The 18,490-nt window shown below is 40.7% G+C and overlaps 1 protein-coding gene across 3 annotated transcripts in view; it reads right to left on the reverse strand.

Moving 5' to 3' along the window:
• Positions 1-5,447: 5,447 nt before the first annotated feature.
• Positions 5,448-18,490, reverse strand: part of rnf24 (ring finger protein 24) — a 31,381-nt gene continuing 18,338 nt past the window's right edge. For all 3 annotated transcript variants that reach the window (XM_005942003.3, XM_005942004.3, XM_005942002.3), the window contains 4 exons: positions 16,935-16,977; positions 16,324-16,365; positions 11,215-11,294; positions 5,448-7,941 (listed from right to left, as the gene is read on the reverse strand). In XM_005942003.3, coding sequence (XP_005942065.1) covers positions 7,800-7,941; positions 11,215-11,294; positions 16,324-16,365; positions 16,935-16,977 — 307 coding nt within the window. In that variant the 3' untranslated portion in view covers positions 5,448-7,799. The remainder of the gene's footprint in view (positions 7,942-11,214; positions 11,295-16,323; positions 16,366-16,934; positions 16,978-18,490) is intronic.

Here is an 18,490-nt window from a genome sequence, read left to right on the forward strand (position 1 = left end):
GCAGAAAAACAGTCACAGCCTTTTTGTAACCGAAACCGAGAAGAGAGAAGGCAACAAATTCTGCCCGTCACATGCTGCAGGATTTGATGCTGCTTCATTTGTTCAACATAAAACTCTTTTGAAGTGGAGATGTTGTCTGATACACGCCCTGCTCACCTAGTGTCCTAATAAGTCTGTTTGGGATTGGCCAATACGTTTCAATCAGCCTTAACATTTTTATGTAGCACCGTGCTGCTTCCATGCAGGAGGAGTGACCGTCACACAAGACAGAAAAATAACCCTGTTTTTGTTCTTATTTAATGTCCACAGAGGTCAACACTGTGGTGTGTGTGGCCTGACATTCAGATCAAAGTAACAATGGAAGAAGCATCGTCCACGTATTGTGAACCTCAACCTTTGTGTAATAATTGAGAAAGAAAGCAGCCAGAAAACAGAACAATCAGTTAGCATGTTAGCCCTGACAGAAAGCTCACTTTTTGTAGTGGGGGCTCATTTTTTGTTGCTGTTGTTTGTGCTTCTAAAAAAGGTAACACACAGCTGTTACTGGATATCACACATCATTGATAAAATGACTATCTCTAATTCATCTCAGAGTGATGAAGCTTTTTTCTTTTAGCCCAACAACATATCAACAGGAGACAAAAACAAAAACACAAAGGTCAGGGGTTCAGGGTTAATGTATGTGTGGCACGAAACAAAAGCACCCTGTACTATACAGAGAGAGGCGAGGGGCGAAAGCGCCAGAATACCACGGCCAAAAAGCTGAACCTGTGTGCGCGTGTGTGAATGAAACTGCTGCTTCATTACAACCTGCTGACTGCTACCTCTGTGGGTGGGGGCCAGAGGGGGGTTCGCGGCTCGAGCCCCTCCCAATGTATGTGTGGAAATGTTGCCTGAAAGCTATGCTGAGTCCACTAACTCGTTCTCTCTATGAAGCTGTACCGAGATATCACAATAAATATATATATATCTATTTTAAAAAAGCATAAATACTAGAGCGGAAGCAAAAACAAATTCAGCGGTAAAAGCAGCGTGCTTAAACTCAGAAGTCATTCAGATTCAGATTCAGAGGGACGTGCGGTGATATTTCGAGTGACGCCGACTCGACCGTATGACACTTTGTTTCTGTGAAATGTTTGCGAAGACGAGTCTCTGCGGCACACGCGCAGCTCGGCTTCAATGAAATAAAAACGCTGCGAAGCAAAGCGCAACATCTGTGTTAGTTGGGAAACGTCTGAGTGCTTGATTACTTCCGTTGGGTCTGTTTAACGGTTTAAAGATTAAGCATCAGTGCATACACACCAACACAATTTGAGGTTAAAACAGTGGGCACTGTGAAATGTTGATTTCCTGTGACTGATCCCAACTGTGAGTAATGCCTGGATTGTGGAGGGCTGACAGTATCCACACATGGCTGATGCTATAATTTCTTCACTGCATCATCTTTATGTGTTTGAATCCTTACAAAAAAGGAGAACTCTAACATTATGAATGAGTAATGATGTGGGAACAAATTCTTCATGTTTCATCTGAATTGTGTGCGTGTAAAAACCTTTCACATTCAGTCAGACATAAAGTCGAGGATACTTTGACTTCGGTTTCTTGTGTGTGTGCAGCACAAACTAAACAAACTTACCAAATTTTCCCTTTCTGACGTGTATGTACATTTTGTTTGTTAACAAAAAAAAAAATCCAAAATGACCTAACCCTGGTTTATTTGTACTGTACATGGAAATGAGCGTTAATGATAAAATATATTGACCTTGGGACTACGAGCCACATGCAAATTCAGGTTTGCCTTTCTCATAAAGTGCTTGTTAAATAAAAGAAAAACTATTGAGATTTTAGTGTACTGTAGTTCTTTTGTCTTTTCCTTCTTCCTCCTGGTCTTTCGCTGGTGTCCCCAGAAAAGTGCTTTGGTTGTGAAAAAGTTATCGACCGTCTCGGTCGAAAACGAAAACTCCTTCGTTATCAGCTCTTCTTCATTGTCCGTGAAAATAAAAATGCATGAAAACAGATGACTCTCAGAGCCGATGTCAGGAAATCCTTTTGTGAACAGATGCAAAAAGATACGAGAGGTGGCGATGGCGGCAGATTCGCAGCTTTTGCGTAGATCTGAGCATTAGCTCCAGTTTCTCCAGTCTGTCCACGCACTCATACCAAAAGTGTACCTGTACAGGTAAGAGCATGAGTGTCGGGATGCGTGTGTTTGTAGTGTACTGTGAAGGAGGCCGTCAGTCTGCTACACCAAGTTCTCAATACCAGGCAAAGGCTGCTCTATCTGCACAGGAGGGTCTGTGCTGCCGGCCTGCTGGGCGAGCTGCAAGACGGGCATGTTGCACAGCGGGCACACTTTCCTCACCTCCAGCCACTTAATGAGGCACCTGAAGGAAAGAAAAAGCACAGCGCTTATAATTAAAGGCAGGGATGAAAGAAGCGAGCGATTCAGAGGGTACAGGAAAAATAGGATAGCAGCTTGTAAGCAGGAAAAAGCATCAAAATCAGAATCAGCTTTATTGATTATTATGGGTTCACACGGAGATGGGCTCCAGTTAGCTCTTAGCTCTCAATGTACGTAACGGAATTGATAACTGACAACAGCAACACGTATGGCATATTTATATTTACATGTGCAGTGGTGCCACAATGTTGTAATAAATTATGGAATAAACAAAATGCGGTATGTTTAAATCAATTTAGAGAAAGTGCCATGACATAGTTTTTCCACCAGTGGGCGCTAATAAATTGCATGATGTAGCCGTTAACACATTCGCTTTATGGCAGCGGTCCCCAACCTTTTTTGCGCCACGGACCGGTTTATGCCCGACAATATTTTCACGGACCGGCCTTTAAGGTGTCGCGGATAAATACAACAAAATAAAACTAGTACCGGTACCGAAAAAAAGAAGATTTATTCATAACACACGTGAAAAGACCCAGGAAAACTGAGTTAACGATAAAAACGATAACAAAATAACGCTGAAAACCGATAAAAACCCTGAAAACTATACATTTCACACCTGAGCCTCAACTCTCGCGGCCCGGTACCAAACGACTCACTGACCGGTACCAGTCCGAGGCCCAGGGGTTGGGGACCGCTGCTTTACGGGGGTTACACTTCTTTATTAAATCTACCCCATAGGTACGTCATAACCACAGACCCCTTTGACGGAAACGAGATGATAACGAAGTATGAAGAACTATGAAGAAATGCACTGACACTTTTGTTAACAAATAAAAACAAGACAAAATTTTTCTGGAGAGACGAGATCCAATCAGAATTAATCTCCTGCAGTAAGGTTAGACGCACACGTTTGATCAGGCCCCCCATCTTTTAAAACCTAAAACTAGACCAAAACTACAAGAATTTAGATGCCTAAATTATGACTAAAACTAAGTATGAATTAAAGACTTGCACATGAGTCTCAGGAGGGGTCACAAGTTAGTGACGTTTTACATGATGAATTACATCTGGAAGCCCATCTGGTATAAAATCTATCCCAAATAAAAACAAACAAACAAACAAAAAAAACCCCACGCAGAGTGGAAAATAAAGGGGGCAAATAAATATAAACCTCATATACCAAAGACAACTTTTTTTTCTGGGTTTATCCTAAAATATTTGTGTCTGCATGTTCTCCACATGCTTGCGCGGCTTTCTATAGGAGTTTTATTTCCACCTGGCCTAATGGGGGCGCCCTTTTAAAAGCGTTCTTTGCCACAAGTTTCATCTCATAAGTAAATATGCGTTTTGTTTCTCAGTCTTTTGGCCATTACCCAGAGCTCATAATAATAATTAAGTGGTCAAATGTAGATCACCAGAGGCTTTGCTTTCTGTCTTCCAGTGGCTGTGTTCAAGAGGAAAATATATATCAGCTCATTAACTAGGAAAAAAAACCACATACATTTGCAAACCGTCGCGCATCTATTCCTACAGCCGCTCAGACCCAAGTGTAGCCAAAATCCTCATAAAGAGACAGCCAGGTGAGAGGAGATTTATTTCCAGCTCTCAGAGTGCAACACTTTAAGCAGTTAATAACCACAAACAACATCTACAACTGTATGTACACATCCACAAATCTTGATACAGATTTTGATTACACGCAAGGATCAAGACAAACATATCCCTAAATTCACAAATAATTCTGCACTTGCATGACTCACTAGCACTTCTTTTATGTTATTTCTTTTTCACTAACCAAACATTCACTGGAACCCTATTTTTCTTGTATAATTTGCCTCTCTTGTCATCATTTGTAAAAAGATCTACCCAGCAATACCCTCCTCAATAAACCTTTTCCTCTGCACAGCGGCATGCCTTTCCTTACCTTGCACAAGAGCAGAGCAGTGTATATAGAGGTGAGGGGTCACTACTCTTGCAGCAACTACAGAGAAAAACTAGGCCAAGGGAGGCATCGTGCTGTTATAATGAACTCAGCTGAAGTAGGAGGTCATGGGGGGAGGTGTGGGACAAACAGGTTGAAGCAATCCAACATGTCATCTGCAGTTCCCAATTCATAAACACTGGGCTTTAGTTTAGTGTCCCAAAAACATGCAACTCTGAGGCATTTGTTATTGTTGGCTTCCACACAAACGCAACAAGCTTGACAATAATTGTTCACCCTAAGTCTCTGAAATTGCAGAACATCTAGCAATTTGTATTTACTATTATTGTTCAGTCTGACGTCACTAGCCGTGTCTGGACCTAAACTCCGCTGCAGGTCCATATATCAAACGATCACTATGGCATTACTGAGAGTTGAAAAACTGTCTAAAGTCTTTCATCTTTAATAAAATGATCAGCGTTCTGCTCTACCAGGTGTAACAATTGAGTTTAACATCCAGGCATCCATGAAAACGGAATTTATGACATTTAACGGAGTTAGAAGTTAGCAGGGAGTTAGCTCGCTAGCTTCTATCTAAATACAATATAGCATGTCCTGACTGCGGGGTTTTGGAAACAAATTAAAACGTACAGCTCTGCTATCACTTCCAGCATAAATGAAGACAGAAAACTAAACAGCAGTGACGTTTGTAGGGTTACTGAAGTTGGGCTAGCTGGTATATAATGATGTGCTACGTGACCGCTAGCGACACAGCTATGTTAGCATAATATAAACAAGCTAACTTTTTTTCCACTCGATAAAAGTTAACGTGAGTGTTCTCGGTGGTCAGGAACAAATGTAATCGCATGGCAGGATGCTGTAAAAGGACCAAACTTCAGCCAGGAGAACAACTGAGATAATCCATCCACAATACGAGGTTAGTCATTCATATACTGCTGCATGGGCTGGGCTGTAGTTACATCCTAAGGTTTTAAAAACTGAGCTTAAATAAATGATTAGTGGTAAATCTCTCTGTGATGGGAAATAAATATTTAAATAAAAACAAGCTGCTGATTATTTCACATTTTACTTGTGAGCAACGGCACATTTAAATCTTACAAATATAGTTATTTGGCTTATATCGTGAAACATATCGTTATCGCCTGAAATGAAAAAACCATATCGTGATATGAAAAAATCTCATATCGCCCAGCTCTAATAGAAGTGCAGAAAAACAGTCACAGCCTTTTTGTAACCGAAACCGAGAAGAGAGAAGGCAACAAATTCTGCCCGTCACATGCTGCAGGATTTGATGCTGCTTCATTTGTTCAACATAAAACTCTTTTGAAGTGGAGATGTTGTCTGATACACGCCCTGCTCACCTAGTGTCCTAATAAGTCTGTTTGGGATTGGCCAATATGTTTCAATCAGCCTTAACATTTTTATGTAGCACCGTGCTGCTTCCATGCAGGAGGAGTGACCGTCACACAAGATAGAAAAATAACCCTGTTTTTGTTCTTATTTAATGTCCACAGAGGTCAACACTGCGGTGTGTGTGGCCTGACATTCAGATCAAAGTAACAATGGAAGAAGCATCGTCCACGTATTGTGAACCTCAACCTTTGTGTAATAATTGAGAAAGAAAGCAGCCAGAAAACAGAACAATCAGTTAGCATGTTAGCCCTGACAGAAAGCTCACTTTTTGTAGTGGGGGCTCATTTTTTGTTGCTGTTGTTTGTGCTTCTAAAAAAGGTAACACACAGCTGTTACTGGATATCACACATCATTGATAAAATGACAATCTCTAATTCATCTCAGAGTGATGAAGCTTTTTTCTTTTAGCCCAACAACATATTAACAGGAGACAAAAACAAAAACACAAAGGTCAGGGGTTCAGGGTTAATGTATGTGTGGCACGAAACAAAAGCACCCTGTACTATACAGAGAGAGGCGAGGGGCGAAAGCGCCAGAATACCACGGCCAAAAAGCTGAACCTGTGTGCGCGTGTGTGAATGAAACTGCTGCTTCATTACAACCTGCTGACTGCTACCTCTGTGGGTGGGGGCCAGAGGGGGGTTCGCGGCTTGAGCCCCTCCCAATGTATGTGTGGAAATGTTGCCTGAAAGCTATGCTGAGTCCACTAACTTGTTCTCTCTATGAAGCTGTACCGAGATATCACAATAAATATATATATATATATATCTATTTTAAAAAAGCATAAATACTAGAGCGGAAGCAAAAACAAATTCAGCGGTAAAAGCAGCGTGCTTAAACTCAGAAGTCATTCAGATTCAGATTCAGAGGGACGTGCGGTGATATTTCGAGTGACGCCGACTCGACCGTATGACACTTTGTTTCTGTGAAATGTTTGCGAAGACGAGTCTCTGTGGCACACGCGCAGCTCGGCTTCAATGAAATAAAAACGCTGCGAAGCAAAGCGCAACATCTGTGTTAGTTGGGAAACGTCTGAGTGCTTGATTACTTCCGTTGGGTCTGTTTAACGGTTTAAAGATTAAGCATCAGTGCATACACACCAACACAATTTGAGGTTAAAACAGTGGGCACTGTGAAATGTTGATTTCCTGTGACTGATCCCAACTGTGAGTAATGCCTGGATTGTGGAGGGCTGACAGTATCCACACATGGCTGATGCTATAATTTGTTCACTGCATCATCTTTATGTGTTTGAATCCTTACAAAAAAGGAGAACTGTAACATTATGAATGAGTAATGATGTGGGAACAAATTCTTCATGTTTCATCTGAATTGTGTGCGTGTAAAAACCTTTCACATTCAGTCAGACATAAAGTCGAGGATACTTTGACTTCGGTTTCTTGTGTGTGTGCAGCACAAACTAAACAAACTTACCAAATTTTCCCTTTCTGACGTGTATGTACATTTTGTTTGTTAACAAAAAAAAAAATCCAAAATGACCTAACCCTGGTTTATTTGTACTGTACATGGAAATGAGCGTTAATGATAAAATATATTGACCTTGGGACTACGAGCCACATGCAAATTCAGGTTTGCCTTTCTCATAAAGTGCTTGTTAAATAAAAGAAAAACTATTGAGATTTTAGTGTACTGTAGTTCTTTTGTCTTTTCCTTCTTCCTCCTGGTCTTTCGCTGGTGTCCCCAGAAAAGTGCTTTGGTTGTGAAAAAGTTATCGACCGTCTCGGTCGAAAACGAAAACTCCTTCGTTATCAGCTCTTCTTCATTGTCCGTGAAAATAAAAATGCATGAAAACAGATGACTCTCAGAGCCGATGTCAGGAAATCCTTTTGTGAACCGATGCAAAAAGATACGAGAGGTGGCGATGGCGGCAGATTCGCAGCTTTTGCGTAGATCTGAGCATTAGCTCCAGTTTCTCCAGTCTGTCCACGCACTCATACCAAAAGTGTACCTGTACAGGTAAGAGCATGAGTGTCGGGATGCGTGTGTTTGTAGTGTACTGTGAAGGAGGCCGTCAGTCTGCTACACCAAGTTCTCAATACCAGGCAAAGGCTGCTCTATCTGCACAGGAGGGTCTGTGCTGCCGGCCTGCTGGGCGAGCTGCAAGACGGGCATGTTGCACAGCGGGCACACTTTCCTCACCTCCAGCCACTTAATGAGGCACCTGAAGGAAAGAAAAAGCACAGCGCTTATAATTAAAGGCAGGGATGAAAGAAGCGAGCGATTCAGAGGGTACAGGAAATATAGGATAGCAGCTTGTAAGCAGGAAAAAGCATCAAAATCAGAATCAGCTTTATTGATTATTATGGGTTCACACGGAGATGGGCTCCAGTTAGCTCTTAGCTCTCAATGTACGTAACGGAATTGATAACTGACAACAGCAACACGTATGGCATATTTATATTTACATGTGCAGTGGTGCCACAATGTTGTAATAAATTATGGAATAAACAAAATGCGGTATGTTTAAATCAATTTAGAGAAAGTGCCATGACATAGTTTTTCCACCAGTGGGCGCTAATAAATTGCATGATGTAGCCGTTAACACATTCGCTTTATGGCAGCGGTCCCCAACCTTTTTTGCGCCACGGACCGGTTTATGCCCGACAATATTTTCACGGACCGGCCTTTAAGGTGTCGCGGATAAATACAACAAAATAAAACTAGAACCGGTACCGAAAAAAAGAAGATTTATTCATAACACACATGAAAAGATCCAGGAAAACTGAGTTAACGATAAAAACAATAACAAAATAACGCTGAAAACCGATAAAAACCCTGAAAACTATACATTTCACACCTGAGCCTCAACTCTCGCGGCCCGGTACCAAACGACTCACTGACCGGTACCAGTCCGAGGCCCAGGGGTTGGGGACCACTGCTTTACGGGGGTTACACTTCTTTATTAAATCTACCCCATAGGTACGTCATAACCACAGACCCCTTTGACGGAAACGAGATGATAACGAAGTATGAAGAACTATGAAGAAATGCACTGACACTTTTGTTAACAAATAAAAACAAGACAAAATTTTTCTGGAGAGACGAGATCCAATCAGAATTAATCTCCTGCAGTAAGGTTAGACGCACACGTTTGATCAGGCCCCCCATCTTTTAAAACCTAAAACTAGACCAAAACTACAAGAATTTAGATGCCTAAATTATGACTAAAACTAAGTATGAATTAAAGACTTGCACATGAGTCTCAGGAGGGGTCACAAGTTAGTGACGTTTTACATGATGAATTACATCTGGAAGCCCATCTGGTATAAAATCTATCCCAAATAAAAACAAACAAACAAACAAACAAACAAAAAAAACCCCACGCAGAGTGGAAAATAAAGGGGGCAAATAAATATAAACCTCATATACCAAAGACAACTTTTTTTTCTGGGTTTATCCTAAAATATTTGTGTCTGCATGTTCTCCACATGCTTGCGCGGCTTTCTATAGGAGTTTTATTTCCACCTGGCCTAATGGGGGCGCCCTTTTAAAAGCGTTCTTTGCCACAAGTTTCATCTCATAAGTAAATATGCGTTTTGTTTCTCAGTCTTTTGGCCATTACCCAGAGCTCATAATAATAATTAAGTGGTCAAATGTAGATCACCAGAGGCTTTGCTTTCTGTCTTCCAGTGGCTGTGTTCAAGAGGAAAATATATATCAGCTCATTAACTAGGAAAAAAAACCACATACATTTGCAAACCGTCGCGCATCTATTCCTACAGCCGCTCAGACCCAAGTGTAGCCAAAATCCTCATAAAGAGACAGCCAGGTGAGAGGAGATTTATTTCCAGCTCTCAGAGTGCAACACTTTAAGCAGTTAATAACCACAAACAACATCTACAACTGTATGTACACATCCACAAATCTTGATACAGATTTTGATTACACGCAAGGATCAAGACAAACATATCCCTAAATTCACAAATAATTCTGCACTTGCATGACTCACTAGCACTTCTTTTATGTTATTTCTTTTTCACTAACCAAACATTCACTGGAACCCTATTTTTCTTGTATAATTTGCCTCTCTTGTCATCATTTGTAAAAAGATCTACCCAGCAATACCCTCCTCAATAAACCTTTTCCTCTGCACAGCGGCATGCCTTTCCTTACCTTGCACAAGAGCAGAGCAGTGTATATAGAGGTGAGGGGTCACTACTCTTGCAGCAACTACAGAGAAAAACTAGGCCAAGGGAGGCATCGTGCTGTTATAATGAACTCAGCTGAAGTAGGAGGTCATGGGGGGAGGTGTGGGACAAACAGGTTGAAGCAATCCAACATGTCATCTGCAGTTCCCAATTCATAAACACTGGGCTTTAGTTTAGTGTCCCAAAAACATGCAACTCTGAGGCATTTGTTATTGTTGGCTTCCACACAAACGCAACAAGCTTGACAATAATTGTTCACCCTAAGTCTCTGAAATTGCAGAACATCTAGCAATTTGTATTTACTATTAGATTGTTCAGTCTGATGTCACTAGCCGTGTCTGGACCTAAACTCCGCTGCAGGTCCATATATCAAACGATCACTATGGCATTACTGAGAGTTGAAAAACTGTCTAAAGTCTTTCATCTTTAATAAAATAATCAGCGTTCTGCTCTACCAGGTGTAACAATTGAGTTTAACATCCAGGCATCCATGAAAACAGAATTTATGACATTTAACGGAGTTAGAAGTTAGCAGGGAGTTAGCTCGCTAGCTTCTATCTAAATACAATATAGCATGTCCTGACTGCGGGGTTTTGGAAACAAAAACGTACAGCTCTGCTATCACTTCCAGCATAAATGAAGACAGAAAACTAGACAGCAGTGACGTTTGTAGGGTTACTGAAGTTGGGCTAGCTGGTATATAATGATGTGCTACGTGACCGCTAGCGACACAGCTATGTTAGCATAATATAAACAAGCTAACTTTTTTTCCTCTCGATAAAAGTTAACGTGAGTGTTCTCGGTGGTCAGGAACAAATGTAATCGCATGGCAGGATGCTGTAAAAGGACCAAACTTCAGCCAGGAGAACAACTGAGATAATCCATCCACAATACAAGGTTAGTCATTCATATACTGCTGCATGGGCTGGGCTGTAGTTACATCCTAAGGTTTTAAAAACTGAGCTTAAATAAATGATTAGTGGTAATAAAAGCCGAGGGAGGTCAACAGTGATCACTGACTGTTTTTTGAGATTAAATAGAAGAAAATACATAACATTAAACATATTAACAACACAAAAGCCATATTAAACGCAGACTACTTTAGGCCCGGAAGTAGGATTTGTCGCGTCATCACTGAACAACCGGATACCTAAAAAGCGGGAAAATCAATGGAAATACACCATCCAGATAAAGAAATCTATAATGACTTGTTTGTCCTTGATTGGATGTGTACAAACGTGTGTGTCTGTGTGTGCTTGTGCATGTCAATAAGACCGTGTACTCACTTCCTATGAAAGGCGTGTTTGCATGGACAAATCCCCAGCTCATCTTTCTGTTTGAACTCCTCCAAGCACACTGCACAAATCTGAAAGAGATTGGGGGAGTTAGGAGGTGCTTTCTGTATAAAGCCATGCATCATCTTTAGCTTTGTGTTAGTGAAAAGAACAAACACACACACACACAAAAAAAAAAAAACTTTTACCAACAACACCAAAAACTTAACAAAAACCCACCTCAAAACACCCTGAAAAAACCCCCAAAACCACGGAAAAAAGTCCAACTGACCAACTATGCCTGTTGTATAACTCTGATGCAACTCTCATGGGGACTTGTTCCGTTCGCGGCCAAGAGGCCACACATTACAGTAGTTTTGGTTTTCCCCTTTTCAACAGGAAAACAATCAACACTGTAATGTAGATGGTGAGAGATTATCAGTTCATTTCTGGAGTCGTAAGTTAGAAAAGCTGAGAGATCTTCAGATCTGGTTTGAATGAAACAAGAAAGCATACTAAAGCCCGCACTATAACTACAATTCAAGACTTTAAACTCGATTGTAAGACATTAACCATTTCTGGGCAGTTCAGCTCGAGTTCCCTGAAAAAAAGTCCTTGTCAGGGTCATTGAGAAATTCCCGATGAGCAGGATGTGGATGCCATTTTGGTTTAAACAAAAACACTTTCAACTAGCGTAACAGGTCACCTTATAGTTTTAGCTAACTGTTGTGGTTGTGTGGAATTCTTGGAAATTAGGAAGTGAAACACGTGGGGATGGAAAAAATAATATTCCACTGATCCGTTCACCCCTCCACCGCCTGTAAATTCTATTTTGGTGGCTTTAGATGAGCGTGATGATGAGCCCTTGGCCTTTAACTGGGTTAAGAATAGATCCTGGGTTCACAATCGATTGCAGTAATATTATGATAGCCTATTATGAGCAACACTGGCTCAATCATCCCCTTCCCCTTGACTTTGAGTAACTGCAGGCCTTTCATCAAAGAAACAATGCAGCCCTTTCATGTAGTCGCTGGAATTCAGCGCTCATCAAAATTCCTCTATGAGAGACCCAGCAGAGAACGTTATTTCTAAAACTCCTACAGCATCCATCCATCTATACATTTTCTTCCACCAATCCGATTCAAAGTTGCAGAGTTACTATAGCCTATCCCATCTGTCATAGGGTGGAAGGCAGGCAATTAAGTTTTTCCCCATACAATACTGAGTTTAAATTAACTGGCAACTCAAGAAAGCATTGTTAAACCCAGATTTATCTTCATTACAACTGCTTGGGAAGGCTAGGAGAGCTTCCTAGCCATTACTCCCCAACTGTTTTACATGGATTACGACTTTTCTGCACTTAGAGTAACAGGTTTTCTTCACTTCACCCATCTCTTCTTTGCTTCATTTCATACATATGGAAGGGAACAGACATATGTATATTATTCCAGAAATAGAAAACTAGACTCTGAAATCACATTAGCTTCTGTCTATTTTCTCTCTTTTTTGTGTTTGATCAATGTAGCTGACTGACACGCATGCTCATATTAAATTTGTGCAGAGGTGCAAGCATTGAGCGATGCCTGTGCATGACCGTCGGTGACGCAGGTCTTATTATGATGGAGATGCTGACGTGAATCTATGGTGGGGCAAATTATACAGTTCACAAACACCCAAGAACCGCACGGCACACTAAGCGCTATTTGACGTGCTACTTATTTCAGGCATGCCGGCTACATTTGATCAATTCAGATTCAGATGGATTTCTCTTCCAGTAAGAAGAGTGCTCTCTCAATTTAATGTTGCTTGAAACAAATTAAAATGAGAAGTATCCTGAAAGAGTCATCGTTCCCAACCGTTCCTATAACTTGCAGCAAATCTTACTACCTATCCATGCCATCAATGGCCAGCTGGGATGATTTCACAGTGGAGGTAAAGTCTAGGGAAGTATTGTGAACTCTGAAATAGATAAACTGTTGGTCTATGAAGCCAATTTTCATACAGCCTTTACAGTAGAAGCTTTTAATGAGGGGCTCACTGGCTATTCAAACTCGGCGACATTTTCTCTCTAACTTCTATTTTACAAGTGCTGAATGGATGACTGTGGATGAAAAGAACAGTATGGGGGGCTTTAGCTTCCACTCCTGAGGAGTTTTGGACACACAACACTTCTCTGTTAAGATGTCTGCTTTGGTCTCTTGATTGGTGAATAGATCAGTGTTCTTGTTTTTCTCAGTGCCTTTTTCTGTGGCGTCACCCTCACGGCTTAGATGTGACACTGTCGGCCAACTTTTGACAGAACCTATTTTTTCACTGTTAAGTGGATTAATCCTGCAAGCTTCCAAAAACTGTACAAAAAAACCCAAAAGACACTCTACCCTCTTGTTGATTTTATTGAAGCAAGAACAGTACATGAATGCCAAGCAATGCTCTGCAGACAAAGAGCGTTCTTCATTCAACTCAGCCAAGCAACAGAAAGAGATCAAATTAACAGGTAGAGAAAAAGACCATCCGAGGATCAGCGTAATGCTTAAAACGAAATTGTGAGAAAGAGCAGACGTGTGAAGGACTCCGATCTCCTCATCTCTAGTGATGAGAACATGTTGCCTAGCACGCTGGGACCACAAACTGTAATTACCACCCACAGTCTTACCACTTTCTACTGTGTAAAGAGGTACTAAGAGGAACATTAATACCAAGAGTTTCACAGTTTCCCCATCTGCAGACGTTTACTTTCATTTCAATCACTGCATATACACTTTTTAAAATTAAAAGTTTAGAGGAAGCTGAAGTTTATGATGATGCACTTACATTAAAATCAGGTCACTAACCTTTAGCCATCATTTTTTTTAACAGGAACACACAACATGTAACATACAGTTAAAAAAGATTTTTTTAAAAAAGCTCCACCAATGTGTAAAAGAAACAAAACACTCGCCAAAACCCATCAGTGACAAACAAAATGACGCTATAATGTATTAGATGTATTCTTTGAATTTAATGCAGCAAACATCTCTAAAAGAAAAAAAAAAAAGCAAAATAAACTCCTCACAAAGCAAAACGAACCCTTACAATGCCAAATATTTGCTACATGAGTTTATGATACCTCCATATTATCAATCTAATTCTATTTTTTTTAAAGATACAATGTAAACAATAACTTGCCCAAATTCCAAATAACACAAATTAATTAATTTCGTATTTGTCAGAAACTTCAATAAACACTCTAGTTTCAAATAATTTTACTTTTCTGGGCTTTACACGGTTAAAACAACTGAATGTTTACAATAGGCAGTTGCTGCCACTTGCTAACTGTATTCTTGCATACATATTCCCAGGCTATTCATCCAGCTCAACATCAATAACTCTCAACATATGACCAACAACCATATCAAACTGATAAAGCAAATTACACAGCACTAGATAAGATGAATGAAAGATAAAGATATGAAATCATTACCTCTGCCCTACATAGATAGGAAAATACAACCACAGCAAATAGACACAGTGTTATGTATTGCACTGCTGGAACATGACAGGCATATTTCATGCAGGTCTCAAAGCGTGACTTTTAGTTTTTTTTAATCAAAGTCATTCAGCACTGATGTGTTTGTGCAGCTTTTCCTATTTTAAAAACGTCCCAAAAACAACACGATACACTTGGGAGTTGGGGGGAGGGTTTCCAAGCATCTGGTATATTTTTAGATGTGTGCACTTGTTTATAACTACAAATACACACACACACACAAAAAAAGTCTGAGAAGACACAGAAGCATGAACTTCATGTGATGCTATTACGACAGCCACTCTTTACATAAAACCGACATAACATGTAAGACAGTTAATGTAGACTGGGATCAAAGCCATGCTAAAAACAGCACCAGCTTAGGATGGTGCTGTTCAAGTTACAGACTTATATAAACACTCAGTGGGTTCCATATTACACTGCTATGCTATATATATAAAAGACCAAATCCACATAGCTTAGGCTGTGTTCATTTCCACCGGGTAATCCTGTGAGCCTGGAACTGGGTCAGCCTTGTGTGCATATATATTATTGTCCTTAAACACAGCTTGGTTACTCTGTCACGCGCTTCATTCACACGACACTTTGTGATGCTTTCTCCCTCGATTCCTAATAACATAAATAAAACCCCGAAGCCTGATGGGACAGCAGGAAATTCCAGCACGGCTGATGAGAAAATATGGCCATGCCTGTGCCAAAGCACACACGAAGATGCTATTTGTTGACATTTCATTTTCGCTGCTCTGTTAAAAGGCTGTCTGCAAGAAGCGATGCAGCTTTACTTCTGCGTTTGTAATTTTCCAACCACACTGAGCTGACACCGAGCATTACGTAATAATAACAGGGAGGACGTTAATGCCTTAACTACACCTTTTCACATGACAATGAGTGAAGACACATGTTGAATGTTGGATGACAAACAGTGCGTATCAGTCATCACTGTTGTCAAACTAAATCTTAACAAACCCTATTCAAACACGGTGAACGTCTGTTCGCGATGTTTATTGCATAACATCTTTGTGGACGTCGCACTTGTTTTACATTGTGGGCCACATAGGGATCCCTTTGATGTTAATCCCAGAGATATCTTAATATAAAAAAGACATGCAATTCCAACAGCATGTGTCAGTTTCTCTACACGATAAAAAAATAAATGTTTGAAATTACAGATAAAGTTTTAGTTAAAAGACTAAAATCTCTGCCCTCCTTCACTTGTTCCAAAGCCATCCAGTTGGCCAGATTGGAGTCTTTGCCAGGCCAATTCTAGCCCCTGGATCTTATGTTTGATACCTCTGCTCTAAACTTTTTTTGTAACATTAAATTGTTGCTTCACAGGCCCAGAGCTCTGGACTTTGTTTTAAATTAAATGACGACCCAGGACATCTCCTATGCAAGTACAAAACTAAGAGGATGAGATTAAAAACCTGAATAAAAACACACGGTGGGGCTACAGCTAAGACGTTTGTGACTGACAGGTTCAAAATTGACAGAGAACAGTGTCTGCTGCTGATACTGCGTGACAAACTGTTGCAGTAGATGCAGCAAGCCTTGACAGTGATGCCTGATATTAGCCAACGAAACAGAAAAGCACTTACCTCATGCAAATTTAGCTCTTTGACTTTTTCCTTCTGAATGACCTAAAGGTGCAATAACAGAAGAAGAACCATTAGTTAGATTAACACTGTATGAGAATAATTATAACCAGTTCCTGAACAGAAACATCACAATATTAGACACTAAAATGTGTGATTAACACTCAGAGAGACACAACGCACAAAACATGTGTTTATATTCTGTGATGCCATGTTTGGATGCTTTTTGCATGCTGGTAATACACAGTATTACATAATGTAAGTTTGTTAACACCTTCCATCTCTCTTTCTTTCTTTACACGCTATTATCCGCTCACATCTTTCACATAACCGTGACTTTTCCAGCGCTTTACTCTTATCCGGGAGTGCTGGACGTGCACGCATGCTTACAAAAGACACAAACCCTTTAAAATTCTTGCTGCTGCCTAAGGAGTCAGCAATGGGAATTTTAAATGATGGCCAATGCACAGCTGATATAAACTAGACACTGCAATGATACTTCATTTCTGCGGTGCATTTAGGTACAGATGATTTCCTATCTCTGAAGTGTGTGTGTGTGTGTGTGTGTGTGTGTGTGTGTGTGTGTGTGTGTGTGTGCGCGCGCTTTTTCTTACTTGTTTGTAAGCATATAGCTCTTTGTGCGCCTGGTGCCGTAACCTGGGGAGAAGTAAAGACAAAACACCTTTTTGATTAATAATTGGCCTCCTTCACTTGACTCTATAACACAGAAACAATCCACATGTCCTGAAAAAAAATTTCCTAGAGTCAGTCTACTCTAGTTTATCAGCAGGGGTGCTTTAATTAAAATGATAAACACTGTCATAACTTGGTGTACATAACTAGTTCAGAAATTATTTCGCTAAGAGACAGAGCAGTGCGCAACCATGAGATATGTTTGGGTTGTGCATTTTTCTCGTGAGTGCACGAGTCCTGCTTCTGGCAAGCTTCACCCCCTCACACAGGGTAAGTAAAATATTTCTAAAGCAACATGTTTTTAAATCTTTTTGACTAGCAATGCAGAAGCTGAGAGCAGGGAAGAGAGCCTGGAGAGCTGGAGGTATGCAATGGAGAGGAGAAAGAGTAAAGGCAGCAGAAGCGAGATAGAATACACGTGTGTGAATGAGAGGGCAAGAGCAGGAAAGGAGACCATGCAAGGATGAAAGGCAGTGAAGGTCGATGAGTTTAAATACCTGGAGTCAACCATCCAAAGAAACAGACAATGGATAAGAGAGGGGAAGAAGAGAGTGCAGACACGGAGATGTAGTGAGACCTACTATGATGTATGATTTAGAGACGGTGGCACGGACAAAAAGACAGGAGGCTAAGCTGAAGATGCTAAGTTTTTCACTGGGAATGACCAGCAGGGATTAGAAACGGGTACATCAGAGTTTGGACACAAAGTTGAAGCAGCAAAGCCGAGATGGTTTGTTGCAAAGGAGGGCTAATGGATATATTCATAAAAGGGTGTTGAAGATGGAGCTGCCAGGCAGGAGGAAAAGAGGAAGATCACAGAAGTTCATGGATGAGCAACAGAGGACATGCAGAGGGTTGATGGAGGCAGACGAGTCGCTGTGGCGACCCCTAAAGGGAGCAGCCGAAAGGAAAGAAAGAAGACGATGAAGGAGAACGCAGTAGTAAGCAAATTACATATTAACAGATACTCTTGGTTTCCTGTCAAAACAAGCACTGAACCTAAGGTAAAATATCAACTCACATCACCAAAAACACAGCGGATCATACATTAAAAGCATTACTGCAGGTTCCTGAGGCACTCTATAAAAGCACAACAAGAGTACCGGTCGATACAACCCGAGTTTAAGCTACAAAAAACATTCAGACAACAGGAAGAACACTGGATAAGAGGTTCTAGGTACTGAGAGGCAGAATAGCATATGCAAAAACAAACAAACAAATAAATAAATGAAATAAAAAATTAGGGAAGGAAAAAAAGAGCAAAAGAGATAGGAAAAATTCATAGGTTTGTAAGATTTACCTCCATTACAAGTAACCTTAACCTCTCGCAGCAGAGTGAGAGGGATCTGTAAAACAAGCAGCACAGTCTAGGAGAGAAACTGACATTTTGAAAGAGGTCAGCAGGTAAAGGTGCAGAGACTCCCAGGGGTAGGGGACAAGATCATGGGAGGGTGGGTCATTGGCGACTGATGGGGGG

This window comes from Haplochromis burtoni, unplaced genomic scaffold (assembly GCF_018398535.1).
Source record: "Haplochromis burtoni strain Fernald_Lab_line unplaced genomic scaffold, NCSU_Asbu1 Contig_328, whole genome shotgun sequence".
Lineage (NCBI taxonomy): Eukaryota > Metazoa > Chordata > Actinopteri > Cichliformes > Cichlidae > Haplochromis > Haplochromis burtoni.